Source organism: Argopecten irradians, chromosome 16 (assembly GCF_041381155.1).
Source record: "Argopecten irradians isolate NY chromosome 16, Ai_NY, whole genome shotgun sequence".
In the NCBI taxonomy this organism is placed as follows: Eukaryota; Metazoa; Mollusca; class Bivalvia; order Pectinida; family Pectinidae; genus Argopecten; species Argopecten irradians.
The window spans coordinates 28,485,862-28,502,869 of NC_091149.1; the positions used below are offsets into that span (position 1 = coordinate 28,485,862).

The following is a 17,008-nucleotide window of genomic DNA, read 5'->3' on the forward strand; positions in this document are numbered from 1 at the left end:
GACACCAATTTTACACCCACAATTCTGATGGTTAGAATATCACTAGTAAGGCCACAGGGGCATGGCAACAATTCTGATGGTTAGAATATCACTAGTAAGGCCACAGGGGCATGGCACCAATTCTACACCTATACTATAACACTGATGGTTCATTAGTAAGGCCACAAGTCTACACCAAGAACCAATCTACGAACACAATAGAAGCTGGAGGTGGACTTCGACAGCATATTTTCGTAGACTTCGATGCTTTCTATTTTCATTTGTAGAAAATACAAAAATATACATAAAATCATCATGAACACATACTGATTACAAACAAATGTATATATATCGGAAATTAGAAACACAACTAATCAGAAATTGTGCAAGGTTCATGTGATTATTACTGAATAATGATTAAAATTCTGCAAACTATAATATGTACATCAAATAGATGGCATGTACACTGTAGTCAAAATGAAATACAATTTTAAGACACTTCCATCAACAAAATCTTTTATACTGAACACATGTTGACTAGTTATAAGTAAAACACATTGATAGAAAGTGGAGCAGCATCAATTACCCTAAAGTAGATGTAGATCACTTTTCAATTTGATTCCAAAGTGAAAATCTTGTTTTAATGATATTTCTGAAAATTGAACCATGAAATGAACTAATCTAGTTGAAAATAATTTAATTGAAATGAGCTCCTAACTTACTTGAAAGTTTAAATTCTTTATGAAGAACTTGAAATGTACTTTTTTGTATTGTGTATATATATGGGAGACAAGATAACTCTGAATGTAAATCACAGGTACATACAATGTAAGTAACATTGTAACATCAATGTTTAATGACTAGTCTACATACTATAGCTAAACTAAAGAAACTAGAGCCAAAAATAAACAATAAAACAAAACACAAATATGAATGAAAATGTAAACAAAGGGTCTTCACATATAAACTGAAATAAATAATTACATACAATGCAAGTGGACTAGAGAAAAGTCTTTTCATGGTCTTATTAATATCAACAGTATCTTCACAAGAGTATCAATGGAGTCGTGACTGATGAAATCATATATCGGGCTATCCATATAACTTTGACCTAAAAACCTCTGATCATGATCAGATCTACAAACCATTGATATACAAAACATATATTATTATTCAACATGATCAACATTTAATTGAATATAGTCATCCATGAATAATCATGAACAGACTTTTCAATTTCTGTTCAATAATTAAAGAATGCCCTAAATCCTACATCACATACTGGCATATAAATGGCCAATCACATTGCTACAATCAGAATCTTGAATGTGACTTTCAGGGGGTGAAATAGTTTGAAAAAGCTGTCAGAATTATTTTCATGTATGTAGTCACCTCACCCAAATAGCACAACAAAGCTAATTGTATATGTAAAACAAGAGCTGTTGGAGAACAGCAAAGCTCGCCTATTCAGAAGAAGTTGATGTTCAAGTATTTACTATTTAAACATGGAAATATGACAAATTAACAGACTCAAAAACCCCCTAAAGGGCCCCAAATTGGTTGTATTATCACGTTCAGCATCCATACACATTAGGAAAATAAAATCATAAACATTTATGATGACTTAAGCTTAAACAATAGACAAAATAGAAACTTGCTCAAAAACTTTAACATGGAAATATGACAAATTAACAGACTCAAAAAAAACCTAAAGGGCCCCAAATTGGTTGTATTATTACGTTCAGCATCCCCCTAAAGGGCCCCAAATTGGCTGTTTAACACGTTCAGCATCCATACACATTAGGAAAATAAAATCATAAACATTTATGATGACTTAAGCTTAAACAATTGACGAAACAGAAACTTGCTCAAAAACTAACGTGAAATGGGACGCCAACGCCGACGCCGGGGTGACAACATTAGCTCCCCATATTCTTTGAATAGACGAGCTAATGAGACGAAATGACATTTTCAATACGTAGCAATGTGTAGAAAATGCATGTGCTCTGAAGTACAGGTGGTATAAAGGTCACCAGAACATGACCCCTTATGGGATGTTGTCAGATCCTCTATTGAACAGAGTGGTTTTAGAAGGAACTGTATTTGAAACAGATTGTCTACAACACTACTACACTTTCGATTTGTTCCCAGTACCTACTACTATGTACGGTATTTTCGAAATTTGTAATTAAAACTGATGGTGGTAGACCTATGTTTGATAACACAGTGATGCTGCATTTATTACTACATATACTAGTACAATCAACTGTGGGTCTCAGACATGAGGAGAATAATGTGAAACTCTTTTTTATTTCCGTCTGATACAGCGGCACCCTCATTTTTATATTTAACAGTAAGTTGTAAAATCTTCATAATAAGTGATTTGGCCATGACATGTAACTATAAATACAAACTGGGAAAATCTCATCTTTTTAACCTGCTGTGCACTGATAACCTTTTAAACAGAAATCAATGTCTTTATCATGCAGAATATATACCGTTACTGCAATGAAAATCAGTAGCTAAAAGTTGTGCATAATTATTTAAATAACTAATAATATATGTACGATATATCAAAGAATATTGTACATTATTTTCAAATATGCATACTGGTGGTCAAAGAATTTTATTAATATTAATATACAATATTTTAAAGCTGTGATTTAATTTGGCAAACAATTATAATTAGTTGAGCTTAAAAATAAGTGGCCTGAGGCTAAAGGACATAAGTTTATAATTATTGAAATAAACTTAAATTGAGAAAAATAACAATCTGAACTGGTTATCATGCAAGTAAAATCATAAACAAGTTCCGCTGACTTTGAATCATGGCAGTATTATTTTAATACTACAGAGGGTTGGAATGAGGGGCATGGACAGGGTAAACTACAATATTTTCGTATTTCAAAGTCAACATATTATATACTGACAATGATTACTGCAACACCATCATGTAGATCTACTAGTAAATACATAACAATAAAGGACATACATAATTAGCTTATGATCATCATTAAAATCATGGTTGTTTCCACATACCCAATGAAATTCTGGGTATGTAGCTATTTAACTATTTTTATTTCATCCTTTTTTTTAACAAATCTTATTTCTCAACAAAGAAGACTGTTGTATCTAGGTGAAGTCACTGGAATGCAGCTTACTTTGAATAATAAAATCTTCCTTCATTATATTTATTTTAGCGGATTCTCACAAAAGTTTGCAAACAATTTTTTTTTCATAACCCGATAAAATTAAAAAATAGTGACATCAATACTTATAATTAATTTTATACTCTATTTGATAAAATGAAGTATGTTTAAATGTAACATTATAGTGGTTTTTCAAGGGATTCTTTTTTCCGAATCAATACGCAACGTCAATGTCTCTATTGTGACGTCACGAAAACGTCGGGGTTTCGCGCCATTCTCGGATTTTTTTTTTCATAGTGGTATGCAAAAAAAATATTGACCAATCAGAAAGCCAGATTTGGTATAAAAACAAAGAAAAATTAATTATACATGTATGAGGTGACAGATGTATGAGGTGACAGTTAGTATTTATATAATGGCTGAAGAGAATTTCTTTTCTTCCAAAAAAAAACCAGTTACATGATTAAGTGAAAAAATATTTTGAGATTTCAACAATCTAATATGAATTATGATCAATATTTGTAAATGCACTAATAAATGGTCAAGGAATTATATTCTGACAATGTGACTAGTCTACATGTACTAGATAAAATGAGCATTTGAAGGTTCAAAGTTCACCATCATACATTGTAGTTATTTTCTTTGGTGTGGATAATATCGCCGTTCATTTTGTCTTTTTCTGAGGGTTCGTGATCGGACACACCGTTGTCTTCCCTTTTAGGAAGTTTACAATGTTCCTCTTTGAAAACCTTCCACAGATGTTGAACCAAGTCTGTTAGAACCATGTCGGACGAGTTCTTACCAATGACTCGTAGAACGAAAACACCATCCCCACGTAGATATTCATCGGCAAACTTCCGCGACACTTTCTTGTCAAACCCTGTCTCCAACTGTCCGAGAATTGTGAGGTATTTTCTGACATAGCGGACTTTATTTTCACTAAACACTATATAATAAATCCAGCTGAAAAGGTTAATGAACGTTAACACGGTGACAAATAAAAGCCAGAACCACAGAAAGATGAATAACTTTTCGTTGAACAGGTTGATTGGTAAAACACATTGGACTGTGAAGCTCTGTAGATTGTTCAGCTGGCGGATCTGAAGATCACACAATGTGACGCGAGGAAACCTCGGCGAAGCCTTCCACTCACCGTTGGCCAACAGAAAGTTGATGACCTCGATGCCAAACACGTTATAGTCCATGGACATGAATTCATTGAGAAGGAAAAACTGACTTACAACATTTACACAGTATAGAGCCTTAACAAACAAGTAGAATCCTGTCAGATATGTACCATCTCTCTTACCAATACAGAAACATAAAATGTTGGAGAATTTCTGTCGCATACGTACAAAGAAATTATAATGCCAATCTCTGTGTGTCTCAATCCAGCGATTCATATACTTGGCAATGTACATGATTTTCTCGTTACGTTTTTCTGGCGAGGCGAGCATGGTATCCTCGGCCATGGTCGTGATTTTATCAAGACTTATTCCAGAGTATCCGTTCAACATGTGCCAGGCGACGTTAGGTAACTTAAACATGAGAGCCTGGATGAGAAAGATGAGCGGCACCCATTGATAGTATGTGATTTCTGCATCCTGTCGTACCTTGTCTTCTCTTGGTATCTCATTCTCATCTGGGATGTAATAGGTGTTCGAAATCCAGCAAACGGACTTTGTGTACGCTACCCTTGCCCCGGTGAACTCTGCAGGACACCAGCACTGTATTGGGTCACCCACGTATTGGCCAGAGCTTACAATGACCGCGAATAGGGACAGCATCACCACCGTCCATATATGGTTAAGTCGGTCAATCCAATCGTCGTCTGAGCTTCCAGTCAGCCGTGACCACTTCCCGAAACCTCCCAACAAACCACTGATCCTGTAACAGAAACAATACACTCAAGTCCACTATAACCAGATCATGAAGCAATTTCAGTTTCTGTATGATAAATAATTTAACTATCTCATAATCACAACAGATGAAAAAGATACTATATTTTTTAATTTGATGTCTGTGCAATCAGTATCTCAATCATTCCATGTATACGACATCTGAAATCAAAGGTCAAAATATAGGTAACAATGACCCGATTTTTATAGTGACACCATCTCACTTAGTTAGTAACATAATCTTGATTCATTTTACAAGTTATATAACATATGCAAATCACTTTGAATGGCTCAGGTGTTTAAATTTACAAGTGTGTGATTGAGGGATCTAAAGTGGGAAGAAACTGGGGTGGTTTGAGAAAACCCATGTGACTGGGCAGGTAACCTCCTTTTCACATTGACATTCTGGTCAGGGATTAAACCCCCGCCAACCAGATGAAAGGTCATCAGTGGCTTATATTTACCACCACCAGACCACCAATCTCACTTCAGTGGAGTTTCTCAAACATAAAAGTCTCTCCCCGGTTAACTAATTATAAACTGTAACAACTTTCATGGTTGAATGAAAATGACTGCAAGTGTGCAGCATTTGGCGTGTTCAGTAGGCCTATAAAATTTGATTCAAAAGTTTAAAATTTAAATTTAATGATTAAAATGATTTTATAAAGATTATGTGTGTAAGCCAAGGGTTTATAAGTGAGCATTATAAATCCTTGGTGTAAGCTTATAATTTTCAATTTAGCTAATGTCAAATTTCTGTCAAAAGCAATTAAAATTTCTCATTAAAAAATTGCACAAATCACATTTCAAACAATAAAAGTTTAGTATTCTTAGCGTGCTATTGAATATTTAATGTGTACAATGATAGAGAAAGTAGAATAATCTGCGTGAAAACTGCCAAATGGTTTTATTCCCGTCAAACAATGAAACGTCTGACACTAGAAATTCAATTTAGGACCATTTCCATTGTTCTTTTTTACCGTTATAATAGAAGTCTTTGTTTCCAATCATACTCACATGTTTGGTTTTTGTGTATATCCTTAATTTTCTGGTCAGACTGTCAAGTTCGCAGGAGCATCCCTCTCATTCACGAATCGATCTTTTTCTCACGTGGACACTGCAAAATAAACGAGGGATGGTGTTCGCTACAGTTCACTGAACAAATTCGGCTACTGTTTCAAATGTTTCTATTAAACTGAAAGGTTCACGCAAGAGCAAGATGTTAACTTAATGAAAGATGAATGTCAATGTCCAAAATGTTAAATGGTAAAGAGGTTTTATAGAACTTACAACACATTTTCACACGTCATATGCAAATGTAAACAAAGGCCGTGGGTTTCCTGCGGGAATGGCGGGTACAGGGATAGTGTCAGAACGCGCGACTTTTGTCAACTTCCAAGGGGCGCTTAGGGGGTAATGTCAGAAGTTTTGATACGCATCATTTGATGCGGGCCAGACATACAGTAGTGTCTAGCCTAAAGTCAGATGTACATAACCACTTCTGTTATGTACTCTGAATAAGGTACACTTCAATCAATCAGTGTAAATAATGGATTTATTATTTTAACCATAAATAAGATATCTTGGCCTACAGATAATTTATAATCGTTTTAGAAAACAAGTTTGTCTAATCAGTAGACAAACATATAATTTTGATTACTTGCTTTGTCATACACTAGAATTATTCTTTGTCAAAAACCATTGTTTTAAGCAAGGATTCATATAAAAAGAACCTTTTAAAAATGAGAATATGTTTAAAATTATTAAATGCGTTATTTGAGGCCACTGATTAACCCCCCCTCCCTGTTTTAATATTGATCAATATATATATATTACATATTAATTTTATGTTATTTCTTCTAATCAATGCTTCAAATGATTCAAGGACGGATCTATAAATATATATAATATACATTGTATATTTGAATAATTAGCTTCGCATATAATTAGATTTCATTGATTAGAGTTGTGGTATTTTGAGTGTTCTCTGGATGTCCAGTAAATGTGCTTCAGTTTACTATATATATGCACATTGTGTTCCGGTTGACTGCTGATCCGTGGCCCCATCTGTTCTGTAGACAGCCTCACCACCAGGTGTTAAATGACGGACACTTATATACAATGTAAATGACAAATGGTATTTAGGGGAAGCGGCAGGTGATGACAGTTACCTACCATTGTTAATTGATGTGTGATGATATCACCGATATATACGGCCTTACCCGGTGGCATTTTTAACATTTCTGAAGCAGATATCCAGACTCTCTTAATCTCTTAATATTTAGCCAAAACGTAAAGTTTGTACAGAACATTTAAATGCTAACTGGTTGAATATGCAATAATTACATAAAAAAAACATTTTCTGTAAAAAATCAGTATCTGTATCTATAATGTTCCTAGTCGTAACACATTTTCTCTGCCACATATTTCCTGTAAAGGACAAACAGATGTTGTTCCAGTTTGATGAACTTCGGTACTATTTCCGGGGTCAACAAGTATAATTCAGTCAGTAGATGATTTATAAAATACCATTTCCGTAAACTAAATACATGTAATACAACTTAAAATTGTTTTGACGAAAGATGGAAAACTATAGAAATCTAATGCCTGTATATCCGATTTTTCACTTTTTACATGATAATTCATTCCTAGTACGATTTCACAATAGCGTGTCACGATTTCATACAGATCGTGTACCCCAAGACCATATTCACTATTTTAAATGCATATCAACATGTAGCCTTTATCAGCATATGAAATACACAAACATCATTTGTCGAGTCCCAGACTGTATCAAATAGCTGGGTCGTCACCAACAGAGTAGGGCAATGTCTAAAGTAAGAACTGTAGCAAGAGTTCAAAATTATAAACATAAAATCTTGTTAACCAATACCACCAAAATTGGTCTTTTAATCAGAAACATATTGTATATGTTAAATAATATATATGTTTCTGTCTTAATTCGTGACGATAAATCAAAAGTGGACTAGCTCGAAGAGCCAAAGAAATTCTACACGTATCGTCAAACCACTGTGTCTGATATTACCGGACCCTGAGATGGTAAACATATTACTTTAGCTTTGTTCGCGTCTTTATCACGGAAAGTCAAGATAACGAAACAGTTAGATAAGAAAATCCCTAACTGAAGCATAAGGTTGTCTTTACCGTAAGTGGATTATGTCCCCTTTTCTAGATTGACTTTGATCAATTGTAAAACAAATCAGATTATGTTGATGATCTAAACAATCACTGGTAAACACAAACATAGATTGTGGGTCTATAACATATTTATTTTACAACATAGATAGAATAATGACTTGAGTCAGTGAGACAAAGTCTAGTAATAAACCAGTAACTAACTAACTCTACTTATTTATGATTAACAGGACCAAAAACAATCATGAACTTGACTTTTCCGATACACAAATATGTTTCCACGCAATAAGATAGAATCCATGAATTAGAAATTACGTCTTCGTGAGTTTTTCGTTTTTCAAGTGAATATTTAGGTGTTTGATAGAAGTTTTTATATGATAATGCTCCGATTTTGCGATATAAATTGTTAATGGCATAAATAATTATCATATTAGTAGATAATCTAAAATCAACAATTCAGATTATCTACTAATATGATAACATTGATAATCTCGGCCTCACAGAGTTTAGATCCTTATACCCTTACAGACACCGTTATTTAGTGTGTGACAGACGTTATTAGTGTGTTGTGTGTTTGTGAAAGTTACCTTACAGACCAGACCGTTATTTAGTGTGTGTGACTTGTGTGTGTTTGTGAAAGTTACCTTACAGAACAGACCGTTATTTAGTGTGTGACTTGTGTGTTTGTGAAAGTTACCTTACAGACCAGACCGTTATTTAGTGTGTGACTTGTGTGTTTGTGAAAGTTTCCTTATAGACCAGACCGTTATTTAGTGTGTGACTTGTGTGTTTGTGAAAGTTACCTTACAGACCAGACCGTTATTTAGTGTGTGACTTGTGTGTTTGTGAAAGTTAAGTCGTGAAAAGGAAGTCAGAGTTAGTGGGGTCAGTCAAAGTTCCCCAATCACTACCAGATGTGGGGAGGGGGTCAGGGGAATCCCCCGGAAAGGGAGGGGCGAAGGGGACTTATGTTTGTGTGTCGACGTCTCCGATTCAGGGGTGTTGACGGGGAAAGATAACATTTGTGTTGCTACAGAATTATATCAATTTTAGTTGAAATTCATTCAATGTATCTTTTCTCTTATAAAACTGTATGAAAACAGTATCTTACAAAGACTTAGATAGCCGGTTATTATTTACAACAGTTCATAGTTTTGCGATACAGATGAGCAACGCAAGGACGTCCTTGGAAAAGCGTGAGTAAAAAATTGATAAAGATTGTTTATAGAATCGAAAGCCTTCAACAACACCATAAACCATGAAAAACAATCGTTTGACCCTGACCAAATAAGGAAGTTGCGCGTGTTTCGACAATTACTTGTAATAATGGAAGATGAAGAATACCAGCAAAATCCGTTAGGAGGTCGGTCCTCACAATGGAGGTCAATGTCCGTATAACACAGTATTTTACCAATGTCAAGAGGCTACTTAAAGGATCTGACACGCCAAAGTCCAACCCGTCACGGTCAGAACACAGGGGCATGCAGCATATATTGTGTGTTCAGAATATTCGAGTTTCCATTGCATGTATGTAACTCTACTGCGTTATCGGAAAAGATATTAAACGTAATTCTGACGACATTTTTCGCCAGAAGTGTACTATCTTTTCCGCAGTTAGCTAGTGTCTATGGAGCATTATGTGCCAAGATTAATTCAGCATTTCAACATTTTCAGTTGTCCTAAAACACACATATAAAAGTCCATGCTGTACAGACTATTCATAATTTTCAGGTCGTCAAAAAAGTACCGGGACATTTTCTTACCAACGACCCAAAAATGCTTTCATCCCCCCCCCCCCCCCCCCCCCCCCCCCCACCCCCGTTAATATCATGGTGGTCTCTTAATTTAATATTGAAAATCTATACATGTTAGAAATCGTTTTTGAAACACTTAATTTGGGAAGGTTAAAAACGCCCATATCATTACATATCTAGTTCTGTAATCACTAATACTTCCGGGGATCACGTATCCTAGTATGGTGACGGTATATAGACTGGCCACACGAGACACCAGCTGTAGACAGGAATATTTCAGAGTTTATTACTAGTTTGAGACTTTCTAGTCAAGGACAGGACATATCTAGAGACAAAAAAGGATAAAATGATGAAGCAAAATATCTATGATAATTTTTAATATGCTATAGACTGGTATGATAAGTCTAGTGATATCGCTATGACTGCAAGTTTCTAATTTAATTATTTACGATCTCGTGACTTTATGCCCTTATTTGGACCTATTGTTTTGCACGTGCACATCATTTAGTCACGGTTTGTGAAGCTTCATTTCCGATTTTTTTAAAGCTACTTGGATCATCGGTTAAGACGTATGAATCACTAAACATCACATTAAAACTGAAAGGAGAGGCACATAATATCATTGACTTCCTAAACAAAATATCATTTCATAACTTTATAAAATTCGGTGTTTGATCCATTGTGGTTATGCGGGGATAATCGCTGTTTTCTATTCTTAACCAGTGTCTTGTGCACACGAAGGAGGGATCCGAAAGGAAATTACTTAGTTCAAATTGGCACAATTATAATTTCATAACCAAAGTTTTGCCTGTCATGAAAATGAATATTACATTTTGTTCCTGTAAAATACACATTTCGTCGATAAGTTGAGAACCTGTGTTGCTGTATTTGCCAAATTAAATCGTATCTCGTACTAAATCAATTGCATACAAAACATGCATATTTTTCTTAACATGTAATTCCGTAAAGATGCTCCACCGCAAATTACTTATTTGAAATAGTTTGCAAACATTTCACAATGAAACAAAATTAAATGACATTATGTTACATATAAGAGCTTTCCATAAAAGACCCATCCTTTCTCTGAACACCCCCAATATAATCGTTCTACTGTATATGGCACGTGTAAGTAATGATACATACGGTCCTCAGGCTGCTGAAACGAGGCCACGTTGTTATTCTCAAAGTCACACGAATTCCTGAAGTCGGTCATGTGATGGTTGTGTAACACACTGTAGCAGCTGATATATCCAGTCAAGTTTTACAACACTCAGTACACAGTATATTCCGATTGGTCAGTGATATCCAGATAATTCTAACTTTAAATTTTGTCATATTCTGATTTCGTCATTGACTCCATTGTGTTGTGCATGGGTAAGCCTCTCCCTCTAATGTACACACATATACGTACCAGTTGTCCTATCGTCGTCCCACGTCAGTGGATGGAGTGGGTGACTTCAGCTACTTATAAAATATCTCCTCCTCACCATATACAGGCAATGTTCTACATCCATCATCAGCTGCTATTTACAAGGTCACCAGGGGCTACTTGACGGGGCGACATGGACACATATCAGAGAACAATCGAGAATAACGTCCTCTGTCGCAATAAACAACGCAATTACATGAAATTTAATCGACTTTGTTTAGTTAATAAATATAGATATAAAAAATTGGATGGGTACGTGTATTTAAATTGCACAAAAGGGCCGCGGTGACCGAGTGGTTAAGATGTCTTGACGTATTACCACAAGCCTTCCATCGCTGGGTCGCGAGTTTGAATCCCATGTGGGGCAGTTGCCAGGTACTGACCACTGTTCAGTGGTTTTTCTCCGGGTACTCCGGCATTCCTCCACCAATATAGCACATCCTTGAATGACTCTGGTTGTTAATAGGACGTTAAACTAATAACACCCAAACACATAAATTGCACATTTGGGTTTAAATTTGGTTCTCTAAAAGTCAAGTTTTGGGTTCAACTACAACCTCTTCTCAAAATGGGACCGGTTACAACGGAGTTATTGCTGTAATGACGTTAGTGTCACAGTAACGTAACAATATTAAAGGTCAATAATCTCTAATGTTCCAGAAACCGATTACCCCGTATTAATATTGAGACATACAATGCGCTCATAAAAATATATAAATGTGAATCTGGAAATTGATTTAAACAAACATGTACATGTTTGAAAATATTCAATATTGAGGCCTAGATGTGTAGATTGAAATTCGACATTTGTTCTCCTGAATAGAGCACTTTTAGACTAAATATAATTAATTATATAGGTCGACAATAAACACACATTTTCAACCCTTCTTCTGGAAAACAAATATTGCTATCGGTAGAGATATTTCAATGGATATTATTACAATATGATATAATGAAGCATTGTGACTTTATTTATTCACATGATTTAATTAAATTGTAAAAATAACTTTTAGTTGCGTTACACCTAGGGTAGTTGCAGTTACCTCCCTTGAACCATGCCAGTTTCGTACTTCTAGGTTTCTTGTTATCATGCGGCTAGAGAAGATAACGGCTGTGTGCAGGGTCATCGCCGCGTCCCAGTTTTCTTCTGTTAGTAAAAACTGTAGCGTTAGATTTCTCAGCAAGATGTCAGCCACTATTTCTCCCCCGAAAGTATTCGTCACGCGCTACGTCCCTCCCGTGGGGTTGGAGGTACTGTCACGTCATTGTCAGGTAGACCAATGGGACTCACAAGACCCAATTCCCCGGGCCGAGCTACTGAAGCGCGTGAAGGGTATCGAAGGTCTGTACTGTCTTCTTACAGAACGCATCGACAAGGAGGTGCTGGATGCAGCAGGTTTGTAATAAATTGTACTTTCACTTTACCTATATTTAGCATTTTACCTACAGGCTACAGTCGTATATGAATGCAATGCCAAGGTTATGCAATTGCCAACCACGACACATGTTCTGATATAAACTGTCTTTGTCATAGAATAACGAACTGTTTGAACTAATTTAAGAGATCATGATGTTTTTATAGTTGTTAGGATGAAAAAAGGGGAAGTAACTCTTATAGGTTTGGAGTACATGTTAGCATGCCAATAATTTTAATATCAGAAAATAAACTAATTGAAACATAATTCCACTGTTATACATGTACTTGATATTCTTATTTTTTGACATAGTCTAGATGTTCTGGAGTAATATTTAATTGTTATTTTTAAGTTGAGATGATACTTTTGTAGTCTAATAGATAGCCTCTGGAAGCACCATTGCAAGATCATTCTAGGATTTCTTGCTTTCTGGTGTAGAAACGGCTATGTTTATGGTTCCTGTGAATTTTGTTGAATTAATTATGTTAAAATTTAAAATAAATGTAGAACATAGCTAAAATATGAATTAATGTTGTTGTAATGTCTAGGTTCACAGCTGAAAGTTGTGGCCACAATGTCAGTGGGATATGACCATGTTGATGTAGCTGAATGCCGGAAGAGGAACATCAAGGTTGGATTCACTCCGGATGTACTGACCAATGCCACAGCTGAGCTGACCGTCTCCCTCCTATTGAACACATCCCGGAGGATATATGAAGGTATGGTAGGATAATCGATCTTTAAGTACATGCAATATTAGATAAATTCTCTACAGTTAGCCTGAGGTCTGGAAAAAGAGAAGGGTGCTTATTGGAATAGAAAAGCCTATTAAAGGTACTTCATATCAAACAGAATTTGCTCTTGTTGGAAAGTAGTCTTAAAGATGAGCCAACGCCGACAGAGCATAAATGGCATTCATCATTAGAACAATAATTGGTGTTTAATCTTGTATATATATGTCTAATTAAAACAAAAAATAATATAAGATAATTTATTTTGCCATTTGTGCATGCGCAAATTAAAAAAAAGTGTATATACTCTGTTTATTTAATTGCTTCCCTACATTTCATACATTAACTCCCCTAGCTTATTAACTGTTTTCTTAACATGCAGCATTTTACCTTTCCTTGTTTACTGTTTTCTTACCCTTACCAGATTACCTCCCCTTGTTTATGATTACCTCCCCTTGTTTATGATTACCTCCCCTTGTATGTGATAACCTCCCCTTGTTTGTGATAACCTCCCATTGCTTATGATTACCTCCCCTTGTTTTTGATAACCTCCCATTGCTTATGATTACCTGCCCTTGTTTATGATTACCTCACCTTGTTTGTGATAACCTCCCCTCGTTTATGATTACCTGCCATTGTTTATGATTACCTCCTCTTGTTTATGAATACGTCCCCTTGGTTATGATTACCTCCCATTGTTCATGATTACCTCCCATTGTTCACTGTTTTCTTTATTAACATTCAGGTATCAAAGCTGTACGTGAAGGGAACTGGGGGACATGGAACCCGGTGTGGATGTGTGGACAGGGCCTAGATGGGGCCACTGTAGGGATCGTGGGGCTCGGCAGGATTGGTTTCGCTGTCGCCCAGAGACTAAAGCCGTTCGGAGTTGAGAAGTTCTTGTATACAGATTCTGAAGTGAAGTCATACGATTCAGAAGTGGGAGCAGAACGTGTAGCTTTTGACGCGTTATGTCGGCAGTCTGACTTTATCTTAGGCTGCTGTGCATTAACAGATGAAAATAAAGGTCTGTTTAACAAGGATGCCTACTGTAAGATGAAGAAGACTGCAATTCTTATAAACACAAGTCGGGGCGGACTGGTAAACCAGGAGGATTTGTATGTGGCTCTTAGTACCGGTCAGATTTTGGCCGCTGGACTGGACGTTACTGTCCCTGAGCCTCTTCCCTTGGACAGTCCACTTATGAAACTGGACAACTGTATTGTGTTACCACATATAGGTAGTGCCACTGAGAAGTCTAGGGCAGCTATGTCGGAACTTACGGGTCAAAACATTGTGGCCGCTTTAAAGGGTGAGAAAATGCCACGCGAGGTTCCTTACTAAGGTTAAATGATACCAAAACTTAAAATTATAATGCATAACTGATATACAAATATATAAATAATGGATAAATGAAGTAGATAATGTTGTTTAAACATATTAAACATATGGTAGAGTTAAAATAGGGACTTTGTTAGGTACATGTATAAAAAAAATGAAGTCTATACGTAAAGATGCTCCACCGCTGACAAATGACAATTTTTCATATCAAAAACAGGAACAGACGAATTAGTAATTTTTCAGTTACAAAAGTTACATACTGTACACCATTACCACCATTGAAAAGTTTGAGCTTCTTATTTTACTCCAAAACAAAAATATCAAAAGTAATTAATTGCATCCCGAAAAAATTCTGTGGCGCTATGTCCTATATGGAATTAATTATTTATTGTGTATGCACCAAATGCAAAATAAATTATTTCATATTATCTTTTTTGTTTTAATTATACATATCTACACACGATTAAACACCAATTATTGTTCAATTAATGAGTATCGTTCGATCTGATTAAAATGCAGATCCTTATACCCACTCTATGCTCTGTGGGCGGTGGAGCATCTTTAAATACCCAGATTATTTCAGATGACCATGGCTATACATTTGTTCTCCATTAATGTGATGTTATAACAAGAGCTTTTTATCAACAGAATGAAATGTATTCTTCAGGTTTGTTAGATAACCAATCACAAGAGCTTTTTATCAACAGAATGAAATGTATTCTTCAGGTTTGTTAGATAACCAGTACAAAATAAGGATGTATGACTGTAAACAATATTTATTTATAATAAAGAATATATTGTTCATGCTGTCTTTGTTGTTCAATTGGATTTAAGTACATGTACATAATTGTATAATGTGATATAGAACACAGTGTTGGACATTTGTTCTTTGAACCACAGGGATCTGAGAATTAGTGACAGATTTTATAATTATGGACCCATCATAGTGCCCTAAGACCATTTTTAAGCGTTTTAGGGGTCTAGAAAAAAAAAATCAGTAAAAATCAAAATCTGAATCATACTCTACTTAGTATGATATGCATATACCGTATTTGACCCAATAAGCGCCGAGGACGTTTAAAAATTGAAAAAAATGAATAGGTGCTTATTAGAATAGGTGCTTATTATTACAAATCTATACAGTTTTGTGTAGTTTTGGTCTTTATTTATGCCTGGGCAATTGAAATTGAGGCCTGAAAAAGGGGGAGGGTGCTTATAGGGACATGGGCTCTTATTGGGTGGAATGATTTTACCAATTTTTACTTAATGATTTTTGTATTTGCGATATGTCTGATTCAATGCTAAAACTTTGGGGAGATAATCAATTATAAGAATTCTGGTGAGAACTTTTATCAATAACATATAGTCTGGTGGTCAGTCTTCTGTTCTGGCCGTATTACAACTACCCGGATGGAGCTCCATGAGTTACGGACTGGTTAGTGGTGCACAATAAACATCGTCTTTTGTCACAAAATAAACATCGAATTTTGTCTCGCACTAAACGTTGTCTTTTTTTGATCCCATAATAAACAATTTTTTTTTTCCCAAAATAAACATCGCCTTTTGTTCCACAATAAACATCGTGTTTTGTTTAATAATAAACATCGTCTTTTGTCCACAATAAACATCGTCTTTTGTCTTACAATAAACATTGTCTTTTGTCCCACAATAAACATCGTCTTTTGTCCCACAATAAACATCGTCTTTTGTCTTACAATAAACATCGTCTTTTGTCCACAATAAACATCGTCTTTTGTCTTACAATAAACATCGTCTTTTGTCCTACAATAAACATCGTCTTTTGTCTTACAATAAACATCGTCTTTTGTCGTATTTTGTACAATAAACATCGTCTTTTGTCAATAGTTGTACATATGTCTTGAAAAACATCGTCTTTTGTCTTACAATGTCTTACAATAAAATAAACATCGTCTTTTTGTCCACAATAATCATCGTCTTTTGTCCTACAAAAAACATCGCTTTTGTCTAACAATAAACATCGTCTTTTGTCCACAATAAACATCGTCTTTTGTCCCTACACAATTGTTTTGTTTTCCAAAATAAACATCGTCTTTTGTTCCACAATAAACATCGTGTTTTGTTAATAATAAACATCGTCTTTTGTCCACAATAAACATGTTTTCGTCTTTTGTCCA

At 35.3% G+C, this 17,008-nt stretch overlaps 2 protein-coding genes across 4 annotated transcripts; one reads left to right on the forward strand and one right to left on the reverse strand.

Moving 5' to 3' along the window:
- Positions 1 to 3,514: 3,514 nt before the first annotated feature.
- On the reverse strand, positions 3,515 to 11,489 carry LOC138310284 (innexin unc-9-like). Of its 2 annotated transcripts, none has more exons than XM_069251421.1 (3): positions 11,080 to 11,489; positions 6,044 to 6,143; positions 3,515 to 5,015 (listed from the first exon to the last, which is right to left on the reverse strand). In XM_069251421.1, coding segments are annotated over exons 2-3 (1,269 nt in total). In that variant the 5' UTR covers positions 6,046 to 6,143; positions 11,080 to 11,489; the 3' UTR covers positions 3,515 to 3,748. The 2 variants fall into 2 exon arrangements, with proteins under 2 accessions (XP_069107522.1, XP_069107523.1); XM_069251422.1 differs by lacking the exon at positions 11,080 to 11,489 and adding an exon at positions 6,317 to 6,746.
- A 177-nt stretch (positions 11,490 to 11,666) lies between these two features.
- On the forward strand, positions 11,667 to 15,654 carry LOC138310285 (glyoxylate reductase/hydroxypyruvate reductase-like). Of its 2 annotated transcripts, XR_011206389.1 has the most exons (4): positions 11,667 to 12,761; positions 13,329 to 13,499; positions 14,257 to 15,519; positions 15,579 to 15,654. XR_011206389.1 is itself a non-coding variant. In XM_069251423.1 (3 exons), the coding sequence occupies exons 1-3, from the start codon at positions 12,455 to 12,457 to the stop codon at positions 14,853 to 14,855; spliced, it is 1,077 nt and encodes a 358-aa protein (XP_069107524.1). In that variant the 5' UTR covers positions 11,667 to 12,454; the 3' UTR covers positions 14,856 to 15,654. The 2 variants fall into 2 exon arrangements, 1 of the variants encoding a protein (XP_069107524.1); XM_069251423.1 differs by having other exon boundaries at positions 14,257 to 15,654.
- Positions 15,655 to 17,008: the final 1,354 nt, after the last annotated feature.

What these genes read in the sequence shown, in the direction of transcription:
- LOC138310285 (XM_069251423.1), top strand. Translation starts at nt 12,455, where the DNA reads ATGCGGCTAGAGAAGATAACGGCTGTGTGCAGGGTCATCGCCGCGTCC. An exon ending in GGAGGTGCTGGATGCAGCAG is followed by an intron (nt 12,762 to 13,328) that starts GTTTGTAATAAA and finishes TGTAATGTCTAG; the next exon opens with GTTCACAGCTGAAAGTTGTG. An exon ending in ATCCCGGAGGATATATGAAG is followed by an intron (nt 13,500 to 14,256) that starts GTATGGTAGGAT and finishes ATTAACATTCAG; the next exon opens with GTATCAAAGCTGTACGTGAA.